General features: G+C 43.1%; 1 protein-coding gene across 3 annotated transcripts; it reads right to left on the reverse strand.

Annotated features, from left to right (window-relative positions):
* Nucleotides 1-783: 783 nt before the first annotated feature.
* mfn2 (mitofusin 2) lies at nt 784-26,385 on the reverse strand. Of its 3 annotated transcripts, none has more exons than XM_020506190.2 (18): nt 26,147-26,385; nt 22,025-22,203; nt 20,908-21,043; nt 20,533-20,695; nt 17,899-18,023; nt 16,443-16,551; nt 16,211-16,318; nt 10,907-11,060; nt 9,488-9,555; nt 9,086-9,207; nt 8,800-8,926; nt 8,597-8,701; nt 7,893-7,995; nt 7,503-7,726; nt 5,706-5,861; nt 5,288-5,484; nt 4,120-4,254; nt 784-2,470 (listed from the first exon to the last, which is right to left on the reverse strand). In XM_020506190.2, exons 2-18 carry the CDS (start codon nt 22,197-22,199, stop codon nt 2,401-2,403), a joined length of 2,277 nt encoding a protein of 758 aa, XP_020361779.1. In that variant the 5' UTR covers nt 22,200-22,203; nt 26,147-26,385; the 3' UTR covers nt 784-2,400. The 3 variants fall into 3 exon arrangements, with proteins under 3 accessions (XP_020361779.1, XP_020361777.1, XP_020361781.1); XM_020506188.2 differs by lacking the exon at nt 26,147-26,385 and adding an exon at nt 25,345-25,500; XM_020506192.2 differs by lacking the exon at nt 26,147-26,385 and adding an exon at nt 25,443-25,461.
* Between the last annotated feature and the right edge of the window lie 235 nt (nt 26,386-26,620).

Consider the following 26,620-nt stretch of genomic DNA (forward strand, 5'->3'; position numbering starts at 1 on the left):
GTTTATGGTAGAGAATTGAACATTCAATTCACTGGTAACAGCTATGGGGGACATTATTGTAGTGAGCATACCAATTGCACGCTCCCTCAAAACTTGAGACATCTGTGGCATTGTGTTGTGTGACATAACTACACATTTTAGAGTGGCCTTTTACCCTCCCCAGCACAAGGTGCACCTGTGTAATGATCATGCTGTTTAATAAGCTTTTTGATATGCCACACCTGTCAGGTAGATGGATTATTATAGAAATGCTCACTAACAGGGATGAAAACAAATTTGTGCACAAAATGAGAGAAAATCTTTGTGCATATGGAACATTTCTGGGATCTTTTATTTCAGCTCATGAAAATTAGGGACCAACACTTTACATGTTGCATTTATATTTTTGTTCAGTATACATATGAAGTACTCGGACCATAGAATATTCTCTCTGGTATAGTAACATTATACATTTGGTTAAACTTTTTTCTCTATATTACATTCAACAGCAATTTAAATAAGTTATCACTTTAAATCCTATAGTTCTTTAATTAAGCACTATATTTCCATATCCAGCTCCTGACAGGTGCAAGGGGACTCATTACTGTGATTTACAGCCAATACAAATGTATCTTAAAGCAAAGGAGCTAATTGGACTGTAAATGTCATTATCCTGTGTATTCAATTATGCTCCCCTGAGCTGAAACTAATGTTAATCAATACAAGTCACCGATTCCACCATAACGCAGATCCCTGCAACTCGAAGGGTTAAGCCAAATACAATGAACACCTTCTCCATACACATTTCATTCTTCTTCATCAACACTTCTTTAATGCACTTAACTAGCTTTTTTACATGAATGGTTAACATGACAACAAAATTACAGTAGTCACTGCATGCAAGTTTACACATTACAATCTCTCAAACATCTATCCACCATTGTATTTGCTTTGTAACTAGGGGGGGGGGGGAAATAAACTAAAAGCCAAATTGACATGTACAAAAAAAATAAAACAGAAGCAGAAAAGTATAAAGTGCACATTTTCATTCAGAACTTTCCAGAACACTTTCCAACTGCCTTGGCACAACCACGACCCAACGCGCACACAGCCAGACATATACCTGAAGGACAACTGCCATTAGTGACACTATTCAGAGACATTAAGGTTGAGACATTTACAAGTCATAAATAGGCCTTTCAATGATAGTGCTAATGCCTGAATATCATATTTAAAAGAGAAAAAAAGGTTTATGCCAACATAGCAAGTACATGTACCTTTCGCCATCTAAAATATCACCTGCTAAGAAGCAAGGCTTTGGGGTGCAGAGGTTTGATCATGATAAATGGTGATGTTTCCACTATAACGATCCTTTACAGTCACTATGATGAAAAAGCACAGGCTCAATGACCACACACTGAAAGTTATTATTTTTAAAGATCCTTACTTGTAGTTTATTTGCATTTTAAATAGAAGCTTGTTTGTAAATGATTATAAAGCCCAAATGGGTTGTTTAGTGTCTTAGCGCTAAACAAGCAGTCTAAACAGCTACAACTTCTCAACAATGATCGCTGAATTGCTACAGGCAAACAGCTCGGACAGAGCGTGATCCACTCTGTCCAACACTGATTTACACGGAGCAGCAGACAAATCAAAGCAAGCAGGACATAATACAGTGCACGACCCCAAGGCATGTGAGTGCATTCAGAACGGACTAACGCCTCCATCACCTAGTATGCTAGTCTACGCTCTTTCATATAGCCAGTGTCATTTCATAATCTGAATATAGAGTTACCACCACACCGTGGTGCAGTAAGCTTATAGAAATAAATCACTTTGCATTTCTGCTGCACTTTTGGATGTTCCCTGGTATTTACAACAAAAAGGTTTAGTTGTTTTGTGTGTGACCACCTTCAGATTGCCATCATTTCAGGGTGGCACTTAAATCATCTTCTGTGTTCAAGGCATGTAACGTCAAATCAAGTACACAAACGATATGCAACCTCTTTTGCAACGCATGACAACATATCATATGGCTGTATTTGGTATAAAATAAATTCATCTTCCATAAAATGTACTGATAAAAGATGTTACCTTTAAATTAATGTGAGTGCAAAAACAATATTCTAAAATGTCCTAAAGGAGAGAGTGAATGATTTGAAGGGGGTCATCCATGTCTAGCAGGGTTGGGTGTCAATTCATTTTCAAGCCATTCCACTTTTTGTTGTTGTATTTTGTTCCGATACGGCATTTTCAAATTCATCCATTGAATTTCAGTTCACTTTCTGATTTGACCGCATTGAAAACCAAATTGACCCCGACCCCATTGTCTAGGTAGCGAGGACTCCCTCGGGTTAACACAGAACAGTCGTGGTCAACGTTCTCTCCACGGTTCATCTCACGGCCGGTCAGTGGTCACTTCTACCGGCCCTGCTGCAAGTACTGCTGGGTGAACATGTTCAACTCACTGTCCAGCCAGCCAGCCTTATTCCTGCCAGGGGACAAGGCAACACCATACTCAGGTACAGAGATAGGTACACACCATCAAGACAGTAGTAGTGCCTTGTCTTCAATGAAAACAGATGGTACTTTAATATCACACTGCACAAAAATAAAATCACAACAATTTCAAAGATTGTTACAGTTCATTTAAGTAAAATCAGTCAATTGAAATGAATTCATTAAGCCCTAATCTATGGATTTTACATGACTGGGCAGGGGCACAGCCATGGGTGGGTGTCAGGCCCAGCCAATCAGAATGAGTTTCATAGGTTAGAATGGTCTGTTAATTGAATGATTAGAATATTCCGCCCTGAAACATGTAATTGTATGGAATTGATTAGAATGTATAAAATCATAATCAATAAAAATGTGTAGTCCTAGTCAGAATTAGGGTAAAACAATATGTCTTTATGGTATTTTAAACACAGACCGTCTGAGCTTGGTGCCGACCTGACTAGAGATTTGGGAGAGAACGGGGAGTACGTCTCAAGGACAAGGTCACTATCTCTGTCGGCTGGGTAGTGAGACACAGTGTGTGCGTCTGTGTGCATGGGTATGTGTGTATGTGCGTCTGTTTGTGTGCATGTGTGTGTGGGTATGTGTGCATGTGTGTGTGGGTATGTGGGTATGTGGGTATGTGTGTGTGTGTGTGTGTGTGTGTGCGAGCATGGCTGTGTGGGCGTGAGAAGTCAGTATAAACAGAATTGTATTCTTGACTTTAGAACGTTCCGTGAATAAACCTTTGACTATTAAGCTGGGCCTCCGTCTGTTTCATTCGGATCTTACAAATTCTGGTTTGCAGACAAGAGTATTATAATTCAATTGGGTGATGTACCTGGAGAACATAATTCTCTTATCAGTTTTTCCCCCACAAAAGGTCTTTATTACAAACAGAAATACTCCTCAGCACCCCTCTCAATCCCACAGGTGAAGAAACTGGATGTAGAGGTCCTTGGCTGGTGTAGTTACATGTGGTCTGCGGTTGTGAAGCCGGTTCGACCTATTGCCATATTCTCTAAAACATTGGAGGAGGCTTATGGTAGATAATTTCTCTGTGGTAACAGCTCTGGTGGACATTCCTGCAGTCAGCATGCCAATTGCATACTCCCTCAAAACTTGAGACATCTGTGGCATTGTGTTGCGTGACAAAAATGCTTATTTTAGAGTGGCCTTTTATATACCCCAGCACAAGGTGCACCCGTTTAATGATCATGCCGTTTAATCAGCTTCTTGATATGCCTGTCAGGTGTATGGATTATCTTGACAAAAGGATAAATTGCTCACTAACAGGGAAGTAAACAAATTTGAGCACAATTTTAGAGAAATAAGGTTTTTGTGCGTACGGAACATTTCTTATTTCAGCTCATCAAACATGGGACCAGCACTTTACATGTTGCGTTTCTATTTTTGTTCAGTGCAGTTAAGCCCAATTATTTTTTCCCCTTTACTATGAGCCCGTTGTAGTTATTGAGAATGCCAAGGAGCCTTGATCACTGAGCAATGTTGACTGAGCAGTGTCCGAAATAGTACCCTATCCCCTATGCAGTGCTCTACTTCTGACCAGTCTTTTGGGCACTTGGTTTTATAGGGAATAGGGTGCCATTTCAGACACAACCAGTGTGTTACCGAGCATCTTACCGGAGCAGTTTGGCCTTGCTCTGCAGCGCATCCAGCAGCTCTATCTTCGTGTTCATGTTGGTGATCTCATCCTCCAAGTTCTGCCGCGTCACGTCCACCTGCTGACACAGCTGAGCAAAGGTGCCGGCCAGCTCCCTGCACAGACAGACACACACCAGCAGCTCAGGGCCACGTAGTCTCAACTCTACTTAGTGAACTCGCTGAACAAAATTCCTGTAGAGCCATGTCAACTTCAGCATGTCCTCAAGCGTTTAGGCATTTTGAGGAATAGCGCTCTGAGATTCAGGGGCCATATGTGTACCAAGCATCTCTGAGTAGAGGTGCTCATCTAGGATCGGTTTGCCCCTATCCGTGTCATTTTAGGCCTCGTGATAAAAATAAAAAAAACTGGTCGTAAATCAGGAGTCCTTGGGTCCTACTTACGACTGTTAAGTCAGCTTTGTTTTCAGAATGACCAACAACTGCAAAGAGCAATAGGCTCACTCGGTAGCTTATAGGCAAACCAGATCCCACTGCCAGTCCCTCTCACCACCAGAGGGCCTCTATGAGGCATGTTCAGAGAACAACTCCCACACGGCAGGAGACAATCTATTTATATAAAGCAGGCTTACATAACGTTGTGTGACAGATTGACTGGCCAGTGGTTCTATGAAGAAGCTTTAGCAAATTCTATCCTAGCTGTCAAACATGCAGAACTGAACTACGGAGAGTGGCAGTGTGGAGCCCTGCCAAACATCCCATCTCTTTGTTGAGGGGATTATATTGGCCTTGTAAGACTCGGTTGTGGTGGAGTAGGAGGGCAGCAGGCAGATAGAGAAATAGATGGAGAGCAAATGGATAGATGGAGAAAGAGAGATAGGAAGGGATGTTTTTACTTTACCTCCCTCACCTCATTTGCTCACATTGTATATAGACTTATTTTTCTACTGTATTATTGACTGCATGTTTGTTTTACTCCATGTGTAACTCTGTGTCGTTGTATGTGTCGAACTGCTTTGCTTTATCTTGGCCAGGTCGCAATTGTAAATGAGAACTTGTTCTCAACTTGCCTACCGGGTTAAATAAAGGTGAAATAAATGTTTAAAAAAAGAAAGAGGGGATGTAGTGAGAAGAGGAGTGAGGGAGTCAGACAAAACAGACCGCTGTAGATGGGGTGTCCATTACTCACTGCTGAACCTGGTGGCTGCAGTTGGAGCCGGTGTAGCTGACGATGAGCTGCAGCTTCTCGCTGGCGTAGTCCACAAACTGGCGCTTGAAGGCCCTCTCCTTGGCCTTGGTGGTCCAAGTGAGGCGCTCGTACACGTACAGCAGGCCGTACAACCCTACCGAAAGGGCAATCAGACGCCAGCCCACTGCCTTCCAGATCTGACACACACATTTTCAATACTTAACATTTTCAAATGAACCGTTGTTGAGGGTAAAGGAAGAACATACATTTCATGCCTGGGTTAAACAGGGAAAAACATTGAAAGTGTAAACTCCTTTCCTACTTGTTTACGGAAACGATACTTTTGGTTTAGGGCATTGTCAACAACCATTTGCACATTCTTTAAAGGTTTCATGCAGTGCGTCTCCTCTATCCTTACCACGCCACCGACGACTATGATGCCCATGGATGTACGGGAGGTGAGGGAGGCCAGGCCGGTCACCATGGAGACCATCAGCTCCTCCTGAGTCATGGAGTTCTGGGGGAAAGGGGGCATGCTGGTGCTGACCGGGGTGAGGGCCATGGGCCGAGGAACCTACAGGACAGACACCAATGAAGTAAATAAACCGTGAGTAGCTGATGCTACGTCTTGACCAATAAGAGCCTTCAAAAGCCACCGTTACGCCATCATACTCGTCCTTTCAGAGATTTGATAACCGGAAGTGAATCAGGGGGGGAAAAAATGATATCCCCACATTAAAATAACCAACTTGTCAGCAATGCCACAATGTGCGGAATATGGATGCAGCCAGCACCAATTCAAGCAATGCGGGAAGACATTTCATAGGCAAATATCGAATGTAGTACTTTATGGTCCATTTTAAGAGAGACTGCTCCTGACAGCTTGTGGTACGGTGTAACTATAGCAACGCACGTAAGCCAATGTATGTATGCTAGCTAGCTTAAAAAGCGATAGTAAGCATGGATGACGTGGCGATACGTGTGTGGAATTAAACTGCTATTCTTATGGATTTTCTAATTGTCCTTTCACAGCGGTTGAACAAATATTGTGCATTGACAATGAATGTAGTTCACGTCAGCAGCCAGCCTGGTGCTGCTCTGTGACATGCTGTATGGAAAGAGGCCACCAGTGAACTCCGTGTTCACAGTCTATAGGTGGGTTAGCTGACAACGTCACAAAACCACGTGCGCGCTTCAAATGGGGCAGAAGTCAGAGTGCTGTTGTGATTCTGGAGGGCCAGATCGCTTGCAAGAGTGACAAACTGCCATGTGGGGAATCGGAAGTGGCTCGTTTCAGCTCATTTCACTTTGTTCTTGACACCATGTCTTGTTTTGAGGCGTTTTGACTGGATTTTATGTCAACGTCATTTGGGCAAAAATTCACTCGCTAACCAACAACTGTAACAGATGTATTTGAGAGACAAGTGCTCATTGTGCAAATGTATTTGTTTTCAATAAACATAGATGAAATATAGCTTACGTGTCAACAATCTCAGCCAACACAGTCCGTTCTGACCCATAGTTGCGCACACGTCGATTTTGTAGCTAAACAACCAACCCATCCATGAGTGAACCAGTTCCTACGTTTATTGTACTGATAGTAATTCATGGCTCTTTTTACTGCCTTCATGGGGGATTAACTTGACATCAGAGTGATCTCAGAGCACTGAGGAAGCACAGGAATAACAACCCAGAATGGGAGTATGCTTGTCTGCTCCCAAAGAGGATTCGCCCCTTGTTCCACTGAGAAAGGTATTATTTTATCTTCTCTTTACAGGGACAAGATGCAGTTCAAACAATAACAAAGTGGTCACCCAGCCAATGACTTGGTAAATAGCTGAGGGATGGTGCTGGAGAAATGGAACCACTCAAAATGAATAGACAAGAGCTATGGATGACCATCCATGAGATCAAAATGATAGTTTTAACCATGTTTTGAGCCTATACAGTGTTTGCTTACAATTACATCATAAAACAAGCTTATAATGATTTTTGGGGTTCTGATGGGGTAAGAACATTTAAATAAACTAGAGGCATTGTAAATGCTATTCTTTAAGAATAAATACATTTAAAAAGTCAAAAAAATTGAGGAAGCGATCACAATGACGCCTTTAGGGTCAGGATTGGGGGCTGGTGTAAACCTGATCCTAGATGTGTGGTGAAGGGCTACCTCTACCTAACCCTTTTCTTAGGGAAATAACACGCACACACACACCTGGTCGTTGTAGCCCATGAGGGCACGTCGTGTGTTCTTGGGTCCCAGAAAGCGGTTGACCAGCATGGTCCAGCCCAGGGAGAAGTGGAAGCCAATGTCCTCCTGGAAGTCACTGCACAACTTGTCGCAGGCCAGGTCGTAGCTGAGGGTGAAGATCTGCTGCCTCGGCACCAGCTTGTCCACCTGCTCCTGGACCGGCCCTGGCAGCAGGGGCTTCAGACCATCTGAGAAGGGGGATGCTAGTTGAGAACATCTCCACATGGTTTCACAATTGAACAACAAGTTAATTTACTGGGAATATTTCAGCCAGTGTGGCTGGTGGACCAAACAGTTCCTTTAAGAATGGGATGGGGTTTGGAATTGTGTGAGTGCCGCTGCTGCGGGACTGACCGATCATCTCTGTCTGGGTGGACTGCAGGGCGGCGGTGATGGCTGTGGAACACCTCTCAGACATGTTCCTGCCCAGGCCCTCCTCAATGTGCCTGTGGAGCTCCTGGAAAGAACACGCACACAGTACAACATCACCACCGCAATCTCAATGGTTCAGTCCAAAATGGACACCCTATTACCTATGTAATGCACTGCTTTTGGCCTGACCCTTACACTACAGCCACTTCCAAAATGTGCACCCTATTCTGTACATAGTGCAACACATTTGGTCAGAGAGAAAACTGCACATTATGACATTCTGAACACACACTAAAATATAAAACAATCCAAGTTCATGGAAGTTTGCCAATCTGAACACACCCTTAAAATGTCAAAGGGTGTGTTCAAGTAATTCCCTGCAAAGGGTTGTTCTCTTAGAGAAGATAGACACCAGGACAAAAACAGGCCCTAGGGAGAATTCCACTAACACGCTGAAAAGGATTGAGGCCTACGGCAACAGTGGCCCATCCTCCTCCTAGAGACCTACTGGGTATACAGGCTTCTGTTCCAGCCCTGTTCAAACACACCTGATTCAGCTAATCAAAGTCCCGATGACAGCCGATTAGTAGAATCAAGCATAAACACCCGGTAGCAAAAGGAGCAGGTGGTGTGTGTGTGTGCTCGTACGAACGCTCGTTTGTGTTGGAGGCCAGGGAATCACTCACGTTCTTGTACACCTTGAGCACCACCTGAGACGGATGGAAGTCCATGTGGAAGTCATCCACCAGCACAAAGAGTCGCCTGATCTCCTCTGCCATGGCGTTGGACACCTACACACAGGTAAACACACAAACAGGGAAGGAAGAACAATGTTCACTAGACCATTCTTAGAATTCAATCGTAGCGCGGGAGCCCATTTTAAACCTACCTGTCGCTCTACTTCCTCTGTGATCTTCTTGATCTTGCTCTTGCAGTCCAGCGTCAGCAGGTCCAGCTGTTTGTCGATGAACTCCATGCGGTCCTGGCGCTCCTCCCTGGTTTCTAGGCAGTGAATCCTGAACACAAGGTTCACAAAACATGGAGCACAACCGGTTGCCTCGCACAGCAGCCGTTCCCCATCACTTCTATCATATCGGTTCAAATGAAGGAAAGGAGACAAGGAAGACATTAACAATTGAGGCAGCCTGGGTACTTGGCTTGACCCGAGAACTCACCTCTGCTCCTGAGCCGCCACGTGCACCGAGTCCATGATGAGCCGTAGGGTCTCCGAGATCTGCTTGGCCCTCACAGTGTGCTGCTCAAACTTGGTCTTCACCGCAGACTGAGAGATACACTCCTACAAGAACAGGGAAAAACAGAGCGTTTCACAAGAGGGCCTAGTCAATGGGCAGAAATATCCCGACACATTCAATGGCTTTCAACTGTAGAGCTCACTCTCTCCTAACTAGAGCATGCAGACATGATGTGAAACAAGTGATAAAAGAATGGTGTTGGATTGGAAGTGAACTGCACTGGCACTTGAGCAGAGTTCGGTACATCTCTAATGGGAACCGAGACGAAGTATTGTAAACTGAAAACCCCATTCACTCAGAGGTTCTTTCATTAGAAAGCCTTACCTCGAAGCGCCTCTCAAAGTTCTGGAACTCAAACATCCTGGCCTGGAATCCCTCCGCCAGAGCACCACCTGAACAAGTAAGGAGTGTGTTTTTTTTTTTGGGGGGTGGGGGGAAATCATAATTTTCTTGGATATTAGATCATTGTTTTTCTGTGAATGTTTACCTGTGTGGCTTACAGTGCATTAGGGAAGTATTCAGACCCCTGGACCTTTTCCACATTTTATTATGTTACAGCCTTATTCTAAAATTGATTAAAATCTTAATCTACACAGAATACCCCACAATGACAAAGCGAAAACAGGTTTAAACATTTTTGAAAATGTATTAAAAAAATAAAACAGAAATGGCTTATTCACATAATTATTCAGACCCTTTAATATTGAGACTCAATTTCCATTGATCATCCTTGAGATGTTTCTACATCTTTATTGAAATCCACCTGTGGTAAATTCAATTGATTGGACATGATTTGGAAAGGCTCACACCTGTCTATATAAGGTCCCACAGTTGACAGTGCATGTCAGAGAAAAAAAACATGAGGTCGTAGGAATTATCCGTAGAGATTGTGTCGAGGCACAGATCTGGGGAAGGGTACCAACACATTTATGCAACATTGAAGGTCCCTAAGAACAGTGGCCTCCATCATTCTTAAATGGAAGAAGCTTGGAACCACCAAGACTCTTCCTAGAGCTGGCCGGACAGTCAAACTGAGCAATCGGCAGAGAAGAGCCTTGGTCACTCCGATGGTCACTCTGACAGAGCTCCAGAGTTCCTCTGTGGAGATGGGAGAACCTTCCAGAAGGACAACCATCTCCGCCAATCAGGCCCTTATGGTAGAGTGGCTAGACAGAAGCCACTCCTCAGTAAAAGGCACATGACAGCCCATTTGGAGTTTGCAAAAAGGCACCTGAAGTACTCTCAGACCTTGAGAAACAACATTGAACTATTTTGCCAGAATTCCAAGCACCACATCTGGAGGAAACCTGGCACCATCCCTACGGTGAAACATGGTGGTGGCTGCATCATGCTGGGTGGATGTTTTCAGTGGCAGGGACTGGCAGAATAGTCGGGATCGAGGCAAAGATGAACGGAGCAAAGTAGAGATCCTTGATGAAAACCTGCTCCAGGACCTCAGACCGGGGAAAAGGTTCACCTTCCAACAGGACAACAACACTAAGCACAGCCAAGACAACGCAGGAGTGGCTTCGGGACAAGTCTCTGAATGTTCGAGTGACCTAGCCAGAGGCTGGACTTGAACCCGATCTAACATCTCTGGAGAGACCTGAAAATAGCTGTGCAGCAAGGCTCCCCATCCAACCTGACAGAGCTTGAGAGGATCTGCAGAGAAGAATGGGATAAACTCCACAAATACAGGTATGCCAAGCTTGTCGTGTCATACCCAAGTGTGTGTGCATGTACCTGCTTCTGGCATCCCCTGGGCCTTCTGAACGCGGGCCTGTAGGACCTCCTTTGCAGACACAAAGAAGATGCGGTCGCTGGCCTGGGCTCGGTCCACCACGCCCAGCTCGTCCACCAGGAAACTGCTGCAGCGGTCCATGTGCTGCCTCCTCACCTGGGGGGGGCACAGAGTGACAGGGAGACCGGGTTCAATAGAGCCATTTTGTGTTTACCATCAAACGTCACGTTCGAGTGATGTGCGCATCCCGACGTCAGAACGCTCTGTACCTTGACAAATTTGCGCTGCGTGAGTGAGGACCCTGAGGACATGTAAGACTGATGGCTATCTTGCTTTATCTGGGATATTGTACCTTGCCTCACTGGTATGTAGCAGGTTTCTAGGTTATCAAACCTCTAACATATGTAGACAGTCTGATTACATGTTAACTCACACGAGCGCCATTTGAAGTTGCAAGTGGTCGTATCAACTTCCATGTAAACAAACAGCTTTCTGATGCGCACGCAACTTTTCAAACACACACAGCAGGAAAAATGATATATATATATATATATATATATATATATATATATATATATATATATATATATATATATATATATATATATATATATATATATATATATATATATATATATATATATACACACACACACGTGTAAACACAAGCCTACAGGTACATGCTCTTCCTTCAACAAGTTGTATCGGCAGACCTGAAATGATCACAACATATGGGATGTTCACTAAAGGGCCGGGACATTACCAGTATCGCAATGCTTGTTAGTGTCGTGCCAAGGAAACAAAAACGCCAAGCGGTATTAACTTCTTTAGGAAAACGGACCTAATGTTGAAAACAAACATCATTATGTTGTCATCCAGAGTCACAATTATTTATTTTAAAGTCTATAGCACACAATTTACGTACAGCAGGTTTTTAAAAAGTACCAGAGAGTCAGTTATGTTTTTATTTTTCCCCGTGGAAAAAGTATTGCGATACTGGCATCGTTGCAGCCCTCATGTTCAACCTGACATTTATTTCAAGGACATAAAGCCAGACTGAGGCCAGTCAGTCTCAGTTCAGTCTCCTGGCCAATCTCCAGGTGTCGTGTCAGTGTTGTGTTGTATTATATCAAACATCTCAAGTGTTTCCCTTGTTGGACGACTCAGATAACCGTTTAAAATTGATAATTTACCCAAGTTACCTAAAATTTCCATAACCCTTGAGAAAGGCACTTTAACCTAAATTGCTTCTGTCAGTCTCTCTGGATAAGAGCACCTGCTAAAATGACTCAAATGTAAATGTATGAGTTATTAACAAGACTGTGGTGGATTACAACCTCTCCTGGCCCATAGAAGACGTTCAAGATAACATCCAACTTCTTTGGGAGAAGTAGACGGCACAGAGAGAGCTGGGTTGAGTATCACAAGCCCGAAAGGCAGGTAGTCCCACAAGGTCTCGCTCAACCACCGGCATGATACGGCCATGTGAGGTGCAACCCTATACTTGAAATCAACACTTTGGCAGACCCTAGTGCCAACCCTACCTCAACATTAACTTAATTGCTGAATCTAATACTGTACTCTTGCAGGGAGTAGTTACCCCATGTACTCGGCTCAACCACGACCCAGAATCTGGCACAAACCCATCTAGCCTCTCCTTGTATAATGTTACCCAGAACACCTTTCACCTCTTCCATTTACTAGTGCAATTATTAGCCCAAAAAAATATCGCTAATTCTCAACAAAACACTGGTATCTGGTATAACCGTGATCTAAGGGTCAAAGCTAACGCTAATTCAGCTCAGAATTCTCATTGTAACCCTGACGGCTAATTCTAACTCACCTGAGAGTTCACAGTTCACAATGTACACCATTTTAAAACCATCCAAACTCCATTCGCAACCAGATTCATTTGGTAAGAGAGATTCAGTCAATAATAGGAATAGATTGTTCACCATCTATTTTAAATACTATTTGAGAAGGTCCGGTCTGGGTATGTGACAAATGTTCATGTTTCAAACTTCTCTCGTTCAAACAATAAAAATAAAAAAAATGACGTGAATTCACAATTCAGATATGGTCCTGTGTATGACTGCAAATCAATCTACCGCAGTTCTGGAAACCTACCATAGGGTTGTCACTAGTTACCACAGCCACAAAGTCATAAACCCTGTCTATTTCTACAATTGATCGTCTTAAAAATTTGATTTTAAACCCAACCACACTGATGCCTAACCTGGATGGTGTGTTTACGGACATATTCAATCAATCCTTATCCCAGTCTTCTGTCCCCACATGCTTCAAGAGGGCCACCATTGTTCCTGTTCCCAAGAAAGCTAAGGTAACTGAGCTAAATGACTACCGCCACGTAGCAGTCACTTCCGTCAACATGAAGTGCTTTGAGACTAGTCAAGGACCATATCACCTTCACCCTACCTGACACCCTAGACACACTCCAATTTGCTTACCGCCCCAACAGGTCCACAGACGACGCAATCACACTACCCTAACACATCTGGACAAGAGGAATACGTATGTGAGAATGCTGTTCATCGACGACAGCTCAGCATTTAACATAATGGTACCCTCCAAACTCATCATCAAGCTTGAGACCCTGGGTCTCAACCTCGCCCTGTGCAACTGGGTCCTGGACTGCCTGACAGGCCGCCTCCAGGTGGTGAGGGTAGGTAACAACATCTCCACCCCGCTGATCCTCAACACTGGGGCCCCACAAGGGTGCTTTCTCAGTCCTCTCCTGTACTACCTGTTCACCCAAGACTGCGTGGCCATGCACGCCTCCAACTCGATCATCAAGTTTGCAGACGACACTATAGTGGTAGGCTTGATTACCAACAATGACTTCAGGAAACAGCAGAGGGAGCACCCCCCTATCCACAGAGAGGGTAGAAAGTTAAGTTCCTCGGCGTACACATCACGGACAAACTGAAATGGTCCACCCACACAGACAGCGTGGTGAAGGAGCAGCAGCGTCTCTTCAACCTCAGGAGGCTGAAGAAATTCGGCTTGTCAACAAAAACACTCAAACTTTCACAGATGCACAATCGAGAGCATCCTGTCTGGCTCTATCACCGCCTGGTACGGCAACTTCTCCGCCCACAACCGTAAGGCAATCCAGAGGGTAGTAAGGTCTGAACAACGCATTACCGGGGGCTAACTACCTGCCCCCCAGGACACCTACACCACCCGATGTCTCAGGAAGGCCAAAAAGATCAAGGACAACAACCACCCGAGCAACTGCCTGTTCACCCCGCTATCATCCAGAAGGCAAGGTCAGTACAGGTGCATCAAAGCAGGGACCGAGAGACTGAAAAACAGCTTCTATCTCAAAGCCATCAGACTTAAACAGCCAACATCTGCCAACATACTGACTCAACTCCAGCCACTTTAATAATGGAAAAATATATTACATACATCACTAGCCATTTTAAACAATGCCACTTCATATAATGTTTACTTACCCTACATTACTCATCTCATATGTATATACTGTACTCTATACCATCCACTGCATTTTTTATGTCCGTATTCTTATTCATTCCTTTACTTGTATGTGTGTGTGTGTGTGTGTGTGTGTGTGTGTGTGTGTGTGTGTGTGTGTGTGTATAAGGTAGTTGTTGTGAAATTGTTAGGCTAGATTACTCGTTGGATATTACTGCATTGTCGGAACTAGAAACACAAGCATTTCTCTACAATCGCATTAACATCTGCTAACCATGTGTATGTGACAACTATTTTTATTTGATTAAAACCGAAAAGCAAAAATATAGCCAATTGACTGTGGTTGTGCCATCTAGTCCAAACCCTTACCAGTGTTCCACACCCATTCAGCAACAATTCTCTGCTGTGTGCCTCTCCATGTTCTCACTTCTAATCATTGTGATGGATTGTTGCAGTGCTATATGTAACAGCGTGTTCATAGACGTCCAACAATCTGTTAAAGCCACGTATGGTGCGCTTTGTACAATTTCTCCATCCGGACCGTCACAATTTTTCGACATGGCATCTTGTTGTATGTTTCTAGACATTCCATTAGGGTAACATTGAAGCTGACATCCTCTACCTTTGACAATGGCTGCATATCAAATGCAATCATTTCTGTAATCAGCGTTGTGATTTTCTCAGTCTCACGGTGCCTCCCTTTCAGCATTGCACCTGTACTGCCACAGTAGCTCAATTTCACGTCGCAAAGTTTGCATTTCACCACCTTCTCCTTTAAAAACGTATCAAAGTATTGCCATACAGGACTTAGCTGCTGTCGCTTCCGTCTCACTGACAATTTTCTGAACTGAACTGTTAACAACGATGACGTGCGGAGCGCTTTATATCCGTGGCAAATCATTTGAAAGATGCATATCTCCTACTAATGTAACAATGCTGTAAGTATTTAATCAAACACTTTCCCTTTATGATGATGATCAGGACCTGTTAGTGGCAGCTTTGTGATCCTAATTCTGAAAAAAAAAAAAAAAAAAGCAGCCCGCCCGAGTTCCTACACACACATATGCATTTTCTTTTTTGTAGTCAGGGCCCGCGGTCTGTAATGAACCAGTGTTTTCCTTATGTGTCAATATGTCAGTGTATTCTTTCTGTTGATTGGAACAGTGTTGTGAAAATGTGAACATATTATAAAGTTGTTTTGTCAATTTTAAAGACTCTTGGAAGATTAGTCCTAAAATAAAAATACGTTTAGGCCCTGACTGCCAACGCTAACCTCAGCGTGGCAATGACTGCCAACGCTAACCTCAGCGTGGCAATGACTGCCAACGCTAACCTCAGCGTGGCAATGACTGCCAACGCTAACCTCAGCGTGGCAATGACTGCCAACGCTAACCTCAGCGTGGCAATGACTGCCAACGCTAACCTCAGCGTGGCAATGACTGCCAACGCTAACCTCAGCGTGGCAATGACTGCCAACGCTAACCTCAGCGTGGCAATGACTGCCAACGCTAACCTCAGCGTGGCAATGACTGCCAACGCTAACCTCAGCGTGGCAATGACTGCCAACGCTAACCTCAGCGTGGCAATGACTGCCAACGCTAACCTCAGCGTGGCAATGACTGCCAACGCTAACCTCAGCGTGGCAATGACTGCCAACGCTAACCTCAGCGTGGCAATGACTGCCAACGCTAACCTCAGCGTGGCAATGACTGCCAACGCTAACCTCAGCGTGGCAATGACTGCCAACGCTAACCTCAGCGTGGCAATGACTGCCAACGCTAACCTCAGCGTGGCAATGACTGCCAACGCTAACCTCAGCGTGGCAATGACTGCCAACGTTAACTCACCTCCTCCATGTACTCCGGCTCCGAGGCAGAGGCATCCCAGCGGTTGTTTAAGATGAAGATGTTTGGACTGGAGAGACGCTCGTTGACCTTGTGGAAGAATGACTTCTCCTGCAAAGAGTAGCATTTGTCTATTCAAAATCCAATATACAGTATACCCTCAGACATAGCATTTGGTCAACATGCAAGTTCGGGCCGAGTGGATTTCTTTCTAGAGTAGAAACATCTTTCTTACCGTCTGCATCAAAGTGGACTCAGAGTTTGCCACCAGGACAAAGACGTCGGCATCCAGGCAGAACTTGTCGATCCAGCTGTCCAGCTCTGTCGTGACGTCAATACCGGGGCTATAGGAGCAGAAATATGGGATGACTTCAGGTCACAAGGCCACAGTAAAAACTATATTGAACAAAAATAAAACGCAACATGAAACGATTTCAATGATTTTACTGAGTTACAGGTCATATCAGTCAAATTAAGTAAATGACTTATGCATATCTGAAATCCATAGATTAGGGCCTCTCTTAGTCGGACACCTTAAAACAAAAAGTAGAGGCGTGGATCAGAAAACAAGTCAGTATCTGTTGTGAACACCATTTGCCTCATGCAGCACGACATCTCCTTCGCATAGAGTTGATCAGGCTGTTGATTGTGGCCTGTGGAATGTTGTCCCACTCCTCGTCACTGGCTGTGCGAAGTTGCTGGATATTGGCGGGAACTGGAACACACTGTCGTACACGTCAATCCAGAGCATCCCAAATACGCTCAAATGGGTGACATGTCTGGTGAGTATGCAGGCCATGGAGGAACTGGGACATTTTCAGCTTCCAGGAATTGTGTTCAGATCCTTTCAACATGCATTATCATGCTGAAACATGGGGTGATGGCTGTGGATGAATGGCACAATGGGCCTCAGGATCTCGTCACGGTATCTCTGTGCATTCAAATTGCCATCAACAAAATGCAATTCTGTTTGTGGTCCGTAATGTTTGCCCATACCATAACCGCACTGCCACCAGGGGGCACTGTTCACAATGTTGACATCAGCAAACCGCTCGCACACACGACGCCATACAGGTGGTCTGCGGTTGTGAGGCCGGTTGGACATACTGCCAAATTCTCTAAAACGATTTTGGAGGCGGCTTACGGTAGAGAACTTAACATTCAATTCTGGTAACAGCTCTGGTGGACATTCCTGCAGTCAGCATGCCAATTGCACGCTCCCTCAAAACTTGAGACATCTGTGGCATTGTGTTGTGTGACACAACTGCACATTTTGGAGTGGCCTTTTAGTGTCCCCCAGCACAAGGTGCACCTGTGTAATGATCATGCTGTTTAATCAGCTTCTTGATATGCCACACCCATGAGGTGGATGGATTATCTTCGCAAAGTAGAAATGTTCACTAACAGGGATGTAAACAAATTTGTGCACAAAACCTGAGATACACTTTCTGCGTATGAAACAATTCTGGAATATTTTATTCCAGCTCGTGGGACCAACACTATACATGCTGCGTTTGTTTGTAGAGGAGGAGTAGGCATACAACATTTAAGGGCGAAGTGAAGAGTGGTACCCATTCCAACATCAACCTCCGAGCACTTCCAGAGGACACCTGGTTGTGCTAAAATAACTGAATGCCAGAAGGGAATGGTCTACCTGATCCTTTTAGATGTGTGGTGTGTGTTGCCCTCACCTGTCCACCAGCACCAGGTCGTCCCTAAGCAGGGCACACTTGACTTTAGGCCACATGACACACACCAGGCTTCCTGCATCCAGGTCCTCATCCTGATGTAGAGCATGGGCTAGCTGGTTCACCGTCTGAGAAACAGTGAGCGAGACAGAAATAGAAAATTATTGTCCAAGAGAGAGACAAAACATGCAATAACATGTGTTCACATTTGAACTTTGACTACATTTGATTGTATGAGTTATTGTAATAAAAGGACAGATTACTAGGAAGGAAATATATTCATAATCTATTGGCATGTGTCCCCATTTAAACCCATAGCAACAATACCACGATGACATAACATATTTCCATAGAGATAAGGATTCGAGGGAAAAGGTTGCATCAAAAAGGTTACTCATCTGTGCCAACAAATAAAGTAGCCAGGCAGAGATTTTTCCTATGAGCAGAGTGGAGGTCTGTGTTGATCATTAGCCAGCGGAAATGACCGGCTTTCCGGGGTTTAGTCCCCATGGGGAGAGAAGAGAGGCCTGGGGAAGCTGTTAGCAGCCAACATGCTTTACACAGACCTACAGTACAGTCAAAAGTTTGGATACACCTTCTCATTCAAGATTTTTATTTTTACATTGAAGAATAACAGTGAAGACATTAAAACTATGAAATAACCAAAAAAAAAGTGTTATATTTTGATTTGTTTATTTTATATTTGAGATTCTTCAAAGTAGCTACCCTTTGCCTTGACAGCTTTGCACTTGCTTGGCATTCTCTCAACCAGCTTCATTGCAGGTAGTCCCCTGCAATGCGTTTAAATTAACAGATGTGCCTTGTTCAAAGTTACATTTGTGGAATTTCTTTCCTTCTTAATGTGTTTCAGCCAATCAGTTGTGTTGTGACATGGTAGGGTGGTATACAGAAGATAGCCCTATTTGGTAAAAGACCAAGTCCATATGGCAAAGAACAGCTGAAATAGGCAAAGAGAAACGACAGTCCATTATTAGTTTAAGACAAGGTCTGTCAATATGGAAAATTAAGAACTTTGAAAGTTTCTTCAAGTGCAGTCGCAAAAACCATCAAGTGCTATGATGAAATTGGCTCTCATGAGGACCGCCACAGGAAAGGAAGACCCAGAGTTACCTTTGCTGCAGAGGATAAGTTCATTAGTTTACCAGCCTCAGAAATTGCAGCCCAAATAAATGCTTCAGAGTTCAAGTAACAGACACAACAGATCTCAACATGAACTGTTCAGAGACCGCGTGAAATCAGGACTTCATGGTGGAATTGCTGCAAAGAAACCACTACTAAAGGACACCAATAAGAAGAGACTTGCTTGAACAAAGAAATATGAGCAATGGACATTAGACCAGGGGAAATCGGTCCTTTGGTCTGATGATCTCTGCATGTGTGGTTCCCACTGTGAAGCATGGAGGAGGTGGTGTTATGGTTTGGGGGGGTACTTTGCTGGTGACACTGATTTATTTAGAATTCAAGGCACACTTACCCAGCATGGCTACCACAGCGCTACACCATCCCATCTGGTTAGGACTTACACAGCTGGAATGTGAACACATGATAAGAGCGGCTGAGAGCATTCAGGGTTGCTGGTGTTTTGTTGATTCTGTTGCTATGTTTGGACACGCGGGTCAGTAACAGGTTTGATCAGGATGCATATCATAGGCACACGGCCATTTCTGGGTCATAAACTACAGTCAACAGGGAAGTGGATATTTCTGGGCTCCTTTAGGTGATTATGTGATACATCGCACCAACATTTCGGGATGCTGGTATTTTAAATAATAAAATAACATTGATAAGAAGTAGCTTAAATTCAAGAAGGAAAAAAAAAAAAGATATTCCATTAAGAGATGTCTACTTTCCAAGTGACAAAGGTGTGGTACTCATTAAACTGTGGTGCAACTGGCTAAGAGAGGTTTGCTTGCGTAGAATTTTAAAAAAATTAGGTGCTGGATAACCAGTGAGTCATGGTTTTGAGGGAGGACTATTGGTCTACCGGGCCACCCACCGTTTACTAAATAAGACAACTGCGCAACAGAAAGCCACCGTGACAGATCTGACTTCATCTGCTGTAGGACAAGCAGAAATGTATTCATACAGTACAGACAATTACAAGCCACCTGTTTTACTGCTGTTAAACTTAGATGGGCATTGCATCACAGTAATTACAATGCCTAAACTAAGATGGGCTTGGGAGATTTGAACACATCAAAAGGTTGAGAGCATGTTCTTGTCTCAACAAACTACATTCAATTTAAATCTTAAACTTCCTCTAAAAAGGTGTGTGTTGTGCTGAGCAAACTCCGAGGAAGGCGCAGTGCCGAAACGTTTGTTATCTTCAATACATTTTTGGGAGGACACGTGCGACTTTATTTTTCATAAAGTATGTTTCTCTCCCCCCCCCCCCCCCCCCCATTAGCCAGCACCTCAAACTTATTGTGTGTGTGTGCACTTAGCTAGCGTGCTAAGAGTTCAGAGAAGTCTTCCAGGGTGCAGTATCCAACTTCAAAGAGCTTTAAGTAACGTCTTGTTTTTTTTTAAACTTACAATTAATTGTATTCCAAAAAGGAAACTTGTTCCTGTTGCTATTTTTAAAAGTTTCTCTTTAACCACTGGGGAGGTACTGACTTTGATGCTCTTCTTCTCCTCTGACCCCTCTGTGAGCAGGAAGGACTCGTTGCCATCTGTCCCCTCCACCTGCAGGAAACAGTTGGTGGTATGTCCTATCCCAGAGGGGAGCACCTTATCACACAGCATGGCGTTGATCACTGAGCTCTTCCCATTACTTGTCCTATAAAGTAGAACACACTGATGAGTGAGGAACATTTAACACAGGTCTAGAGCATTTTCCAGAAATGTGCAGTAGTCCAACCCATTTTTAGAGAGACAAATTTGATTGTGTGATTCATTGAAAAATGAATAGCGGGGAAAACGTGCAGCTTCCGAACTCCAATGACTGGTGGCGGCATCGCCAGTGGTCATTACGCGGTGGAGGGAATGTACCTTCCGAAGAAGACACACTTCATGTGTCTGCGTGCCAGCACCTCTCCGATCCCTGCCACCTTTGACAGGTAACCGTGCACCTCCTGAACCTGCTCCTCTGTCGTGACCGGGTCCAGCTCCTCATTCCTATAGGTGTCTGTAGGCGGTAGAATTTTTTTTTATCACACAACCATTGCAAACCCCTAGGAACTACACGAGAGGTCGACAGTTTAATCGAAATGGCCGATTAATTAGGGCCGATTTGAAGTTATAACAATCGGTAATCGGCATTTTTGGACATCAATTGTGGCCGATTACATTGCACTCCATGAGGAGACTGCGTGGCAGGCTGACTACCTGTTACGCGAGTGCAGCAGGGAGCCAAGGTAAGTTGCTAGCTAGCATTAAACTTATATTAACATAGTCAGCCACCAATTGTGCAAGTCCTTCCACTTAAAAAGATGAGGCCTGTAATTTATCATAGGTACACTTCAACTATCTGCATGGAGGAATGGGCCAAAATACCAGCAACAGTGTGTGAAAACCTTGTGAAGACTTACAGAAAACGTTTGACCTCGGTCAGTGCCAACAAAGGGTATATAACAAAGTATTGAGAAACTTTTGTTATTGACCAAATACTTATTCTCCACCATAATTTGCAAATAAATTAATTAAAAATCCTACAATGTGATTTTCTGGATTTTTTTTCTTCTCATTTTGTCTGTCATAGTTGAAATGTACCTATGATAAATTACAGGCCTCATCTTTTTAAGTGGGAGAACTTGCACAATTGGTGGCTGACTAAATACTTTTTTGCCCCACTGTACACACACCTCTAAACTGGACCAACACTGAGAGAATGTGGCATAAATACATTGGAATCAGCACTACAAAGCAAACTTGAGCTGAAAAATTCACTTAGTGAATGACATGTGTGGGTGTTGAGTGCCAAAGACAGACGGAATAATATTTCCGTTGTACTCCACACACAGTACTGTTTGGACTGAAACCTAGCTGCCAATAGAACAGGCAAGTGTCAATCAATTCCACACCACAAAACATTGTGCTGTTCATTGGTGTAAACGAAAGCCAGCTTTATCGAACACAACTTGTGGTAAGGTGGAAGGCTGGTAGCTACCTTCCAGAAAGTAGGAGCTTTCTTTGATGTACGCGGCCAGCTGCTCGAAGATGCCGTTGATTTTCTTCTTGGCCGTGACAAAGTGCTTGAGCGGGCTGGCGTTCACCTCCGCCATGAGTCTTTTGTCTTTCTTGCCAATAGCGTTGGGGTTAGGTCGTGTGAAAACCAGAGACATTGCACTGAAAAAGAGAGCAAAGAGACAAAAATGTGTAATACTGAAAACAGATCATCCTAGGTAAAAAATAAAAAATAAAAAGAGGGAAAAAAGGATGAACTCATTTACAAATGTAGGCTGTCACTAATATGTAGGCCCTAGCTTCCTCTGAAACTGTGATGGCATTGGCAGGATAGGCTTAGCGAGCGACTAATCTGAACTGAAAGTTCAAAACCCAGGGAGAAAATAAAACAAAGCCAAATCCTTATCATATTCCAGTTGACAAGGTCTTAAAAAAAAAAGATAATACCATGTTATGTGATTAGGCTACATTTCTTAGCCTACCTGCTGTAAAATACAAATTGTAGAAGGCATTCGAAGTGTTTCAACAGTGAAAACAGAAGGAATGACAAGACACCTTACTAGTCAAATAGTAGCAGAACAATGGCTTATGTTCAATGAAAAACTAAACTTCATTAACTGACCCCTATTTTTACATTGTTCATTGGGGAGTCAAATGTAGAGTAGAACGGTCCTTTGAATGCCAGCTGCTAATAGGAAAAATGCTGCTCTGTTCAAAATGGTGAGGATGTAAACAATACATTCACTCTCCTATTAGGATCCCACAGAAAGGAAACCGGGATGTTTCCAGATCCCTTTTCAGCTAGTAAGCCTAGGCTATAGGCTTATATCCACTCTAAACTTGTTTTACAGTTGACTTTTTCAGGAGATTGCTTTAGATTTGGGTACCATATGCAAGCAAGATAGATTGTGAATAGTTTTGGAGCTGAACGACACCTCATTATCAGATGACAATTACACAGGAGAAAAATCAACTTCAGAATGAAAACCAGCTAGAATATAATCAGTTTAGTTTCCATAAAAAACATTGACAAACAATAGGCTAATGGTCAATCAGCTGATTTTTTTACTTGTGATTGGGGGGGGTCAATAGTCACATATCGGGATATTATTTAACGCTATAACGCAATATTACTTGTGTTAGTTGGCTGTAACTGCATAAAAAACACCAGTATTTTCCCTACATATCTTGTTCTCCATCTTTTTTCAATAGTGAGCGAATTTGTTTTCAGCACTTTTATTTCCATGATGGATCAAAACTTGTTTTCTCATGTCTCTCTTGTCCCTCTGGGCAATTCCACATTAATAGAGTGATGCCGCGACTCAGATTTTCCACTTTAAAATGTTTCAGTGCATATGAATAGTTTGGTAACAGAATGACGGCACCAAAAGCACAAACTGTCATTATTTTATCAAACTTCGCATCTGCACTGTTCTTCAAGTAAAATGTGTTTGTCAAAGTCCGAGGAGTTTCTTTTTAAATTAGTCCTTGTGCATCGAGTTGTTGTTTTCACTTTGAAATCATTGCTTTTTGTTTGGCATACATTTTAAAGTGAATAACGCGAGTCTCAGCATCACTTTGTTACCGTGGAATTGGCCCACTGCAGCAAACATATGGTGAGCAATATTTTTGAAACATAAAATCACAATAAATCTTGAGAATCGCAATAGGCCTACATTTAGTATCGGCACCTAGGTGATAATGTCGTATCGGAAGGTAGCCTAGTGGTTAGCGCATTGGGCCAGTAACCGAAAGGTTACTAGATCGAATCCCTGAGCTGATAATGGAAAAAAATCTGTTGTTCTGCCACAGAACAAGGCAGTTTACCCACTGTTCTTTGGGGGTCATTTTAAATAAGAATTTGTTCTTAACGGACTTGCCTAGTTAAATAAAGGTTCAATTCCCGGCCCTAGTTTTAATCTAAACAAATGACATTGTCATATAGCCTATATTACTCATGCAGTAGCCTAGTCAATCACACAACCATCATAAACACATCTCAACCGGGTTCACTTGACTTCCTGATAGATATAAAAGGATAGTGTCTTCTATCAAAGCATTTTTGTAGTCCTGGAGACAGACAGTATAGTATGGGCCTACAGGTCTAAGCCAAAAAGCACATGCACTGGCACGTGCTCTGCAGGAGTGCCAGACTTCACAGGCAATTGACTGTCACCAGGAGCTCTTGGCACCAGGTTACTAGTGTCAGGTGTCAACCTAACAGAAGCCTTAGACATTGCCATCTGATAATCTACCAAAACTCCATGGTAATCTGTGATTAAAGTGCCTGAGTGAGTTAACTACAACTCCTGAAACCTTATTTTTGTCATATTGTAGAGTTGACATCAGCAAGCAATGCATCAACTCATAATATCGAAAAGGATCTTAGAGTGCACTCTTAATAATGATAGTAAAAAGCTCAAAGTACAGAATCTTAATTTATTATTGTTCAATATGATCCTAAACCTACCCAACCCTAGTGACTCAGCCAATAAGAAAGAGAGACACAGAGACACAGAGAGAGAGAGAGAGAAGCTCTGTGAGTCACCTTCAGTAAGGCCTACACTGTAAGGACAAGCATGATTTGCTTTTGGCAGCTGTCCCCATTCCCAGTGTCAGACAGCCGTGGTTCACATGGACTACTGCCCTGTCAATAATGACAAAGTTCAAGCCACAAGCATATTGTAGCCCATGTAAAATTCAGATGTCTTTTTCAGCCACAGCCTACTCTTTGCAGTCAATTCTCAATTACAATCTCAAATGTGTTTTGCATAAAAGCAGTCAAACGTGCAATATCTTGAAAATGTGACTGCTGACATGCAACACAATTTGGGACTGTATCAACAGTTGACTAATGAAGAAATAAAAAAGAGTTTGGGTAGATTTTCCCTTTAATGCTGCTTTCGAGACAAAAAAAAAATTGCTCAGTTTCCCACTTGAAAAATATAGGAAGCTATAGGGAAAAAGAGTATGCAAATGTTAACTAATGGATTCCTAGTTGTCGTAAAAGCACTAATCACATTATCTGGTTTATGTACAATCTGTAGCTAACTGCCTGACTATGTGCATAGGCACCACTCCCCCTGGATGACTGCCTGTGATCCCTGGCCCTTGACCCAACTGTCCGAGGGTGCCTCAGGGAGAGCTGGATATGCAAAACATTTTTTTTACATTTCACACTTGTACATATGTGAAAAAGAACAACTATAAGCGGATCCTATTTGACCTTCTGTGTAAAGAGTAGAAAAATTCCCATCAAAAGCGATTCAGCATTGAGTAAAACTGAGGGTAGGTGCCACTTACCTTACCTACTTGTTAGATCAACCTTCAGGGAAAATATTAGGCTAATGTTACTTTATCTAGTTAGCTAGACAAGAACTTGATCGTTACCATTCACCTACATTTCGCAAGAGACTCAGCTGAGGCTGCAGTGGTCAACAGACTACATTAACGTTACCGCAGTGACCTAAGGGATAATCCACCCTAAAAATTAAACGTGCGACGTCATGATAACGTTCTCATGACTGGAGATAGGGGATAATTTGCCTAGAGATAGACCACAGACCTTGTATATCGTCATGACGGAGTAGATATTTCACCGACATGTGCTAAAACGAAACAGTGAACCAAATTAATCAACTCAGTTTTTCCGTGATTTTCGCTTCTCGTCTTGTCCTACTCGCCCTGTTTGTTTCTGTGTGAAAGGGCCGTTGGCCTTGCGAAAACTGGAATCACAATGACAATTGTGAAATGTTATAGCTAGCAAAATATTTCACATGCTGATATTGACTTTGGTATTATTGTGGGGTAGCTAGTTTGTGTAGTCTGGGTTACCGGTCTTTTAGCGAACATCCCACTCCTGTCATTTGCCAAAGACTGGCTAATGGCGGGTAGCTTGCTGCCGTTAACTAACCACAGGTGACAATTGCGCTGGTTTTACAAGTTTCTCTCTGACTTTGGACATGACATAGCTAGCTAAAGAGTTAGCTACAAAGGTAGATCGCTAGAAGGCTCCGATGCTTCACGTTGTCTCACGTGAATGTAACAACGTTAGCAGCTAGCTAACATTAGCCAACGACCGTTAGCATCACTGGAGAAGTCTTACCACGAAAGGGTGGACTGATTTATAACCAGTCTTCTTGCATCTTGGTCCTTCGATTATAGCAATGAATATGTACTTAAATGTTACAAAATCTAGTTAGTTAGCTGTTTTCTCCGACCTATCCAATTAAATGACCTAGCCAATGAATGGAAAAGTAGTCAATTTTGTAATTTTCACGTCCTTGTCAGTTTTGTGGTGGTTGACAACTACAGCAAAGGCACGTTATCGCCACCTACTGGAGTGGAGTGGAACTACCTACAATCACTGTAAATAGATGAATCAATCATTTAACGTAAATGTGGGTATACAGAAAGTACGCAAATAAATACAAAATATCGATAAATCAACACATTTAAAAATAATTACAGATAAAAAAACATATACGCCTTGTATCTTGAGAGACAATACTTTGTGGCTTGAGAGTAAATAAATAAATAATTAACTAGTAAGATCTATCAATAAATATTTCAAAAAATA

Source organism: Oncorhynchus kisutch, linkage group LG17, assembly GCF_002021735.2.
Source record: "Oncorhynchus kisutch isolate 150728-3 linkage group LG17, Okis_V2, whole genome shotgun sequence".
Classification (NCBI taxonomy): Eukaryota; Metazoa; Chordata; class Actinopteri; order Salmoniformes; family Salmonidae; genus Oncorhynchus; species Oncorhynchus kisutch.

Excerpts from the sequence above, each read along its gene's own strand:
- mfn2 (XM_020506190.2), bottom strand. The coding sequence starts at position 22,199 with ATGTCTCTGGTTTTCACACGACCTAACCCCAACGCTATTGGCAAGAAA. Across the intron at positions 9,556-10,906 it reads CCAGGGGATGCCAGAAGCAG|GTGGTGCTCTGGCGGAGGGA; the intron begins GTACATGCACAC and ends TTACTTGTTCAG. Across the intron at positions 8,702-8,799 it reads CAGAGGAAGTAGAGCGACAG|GTGTCCAACGCCATGGCAGA; the intron begins GTAGGTTTAAAA and ends ACCTGTGTGTAG.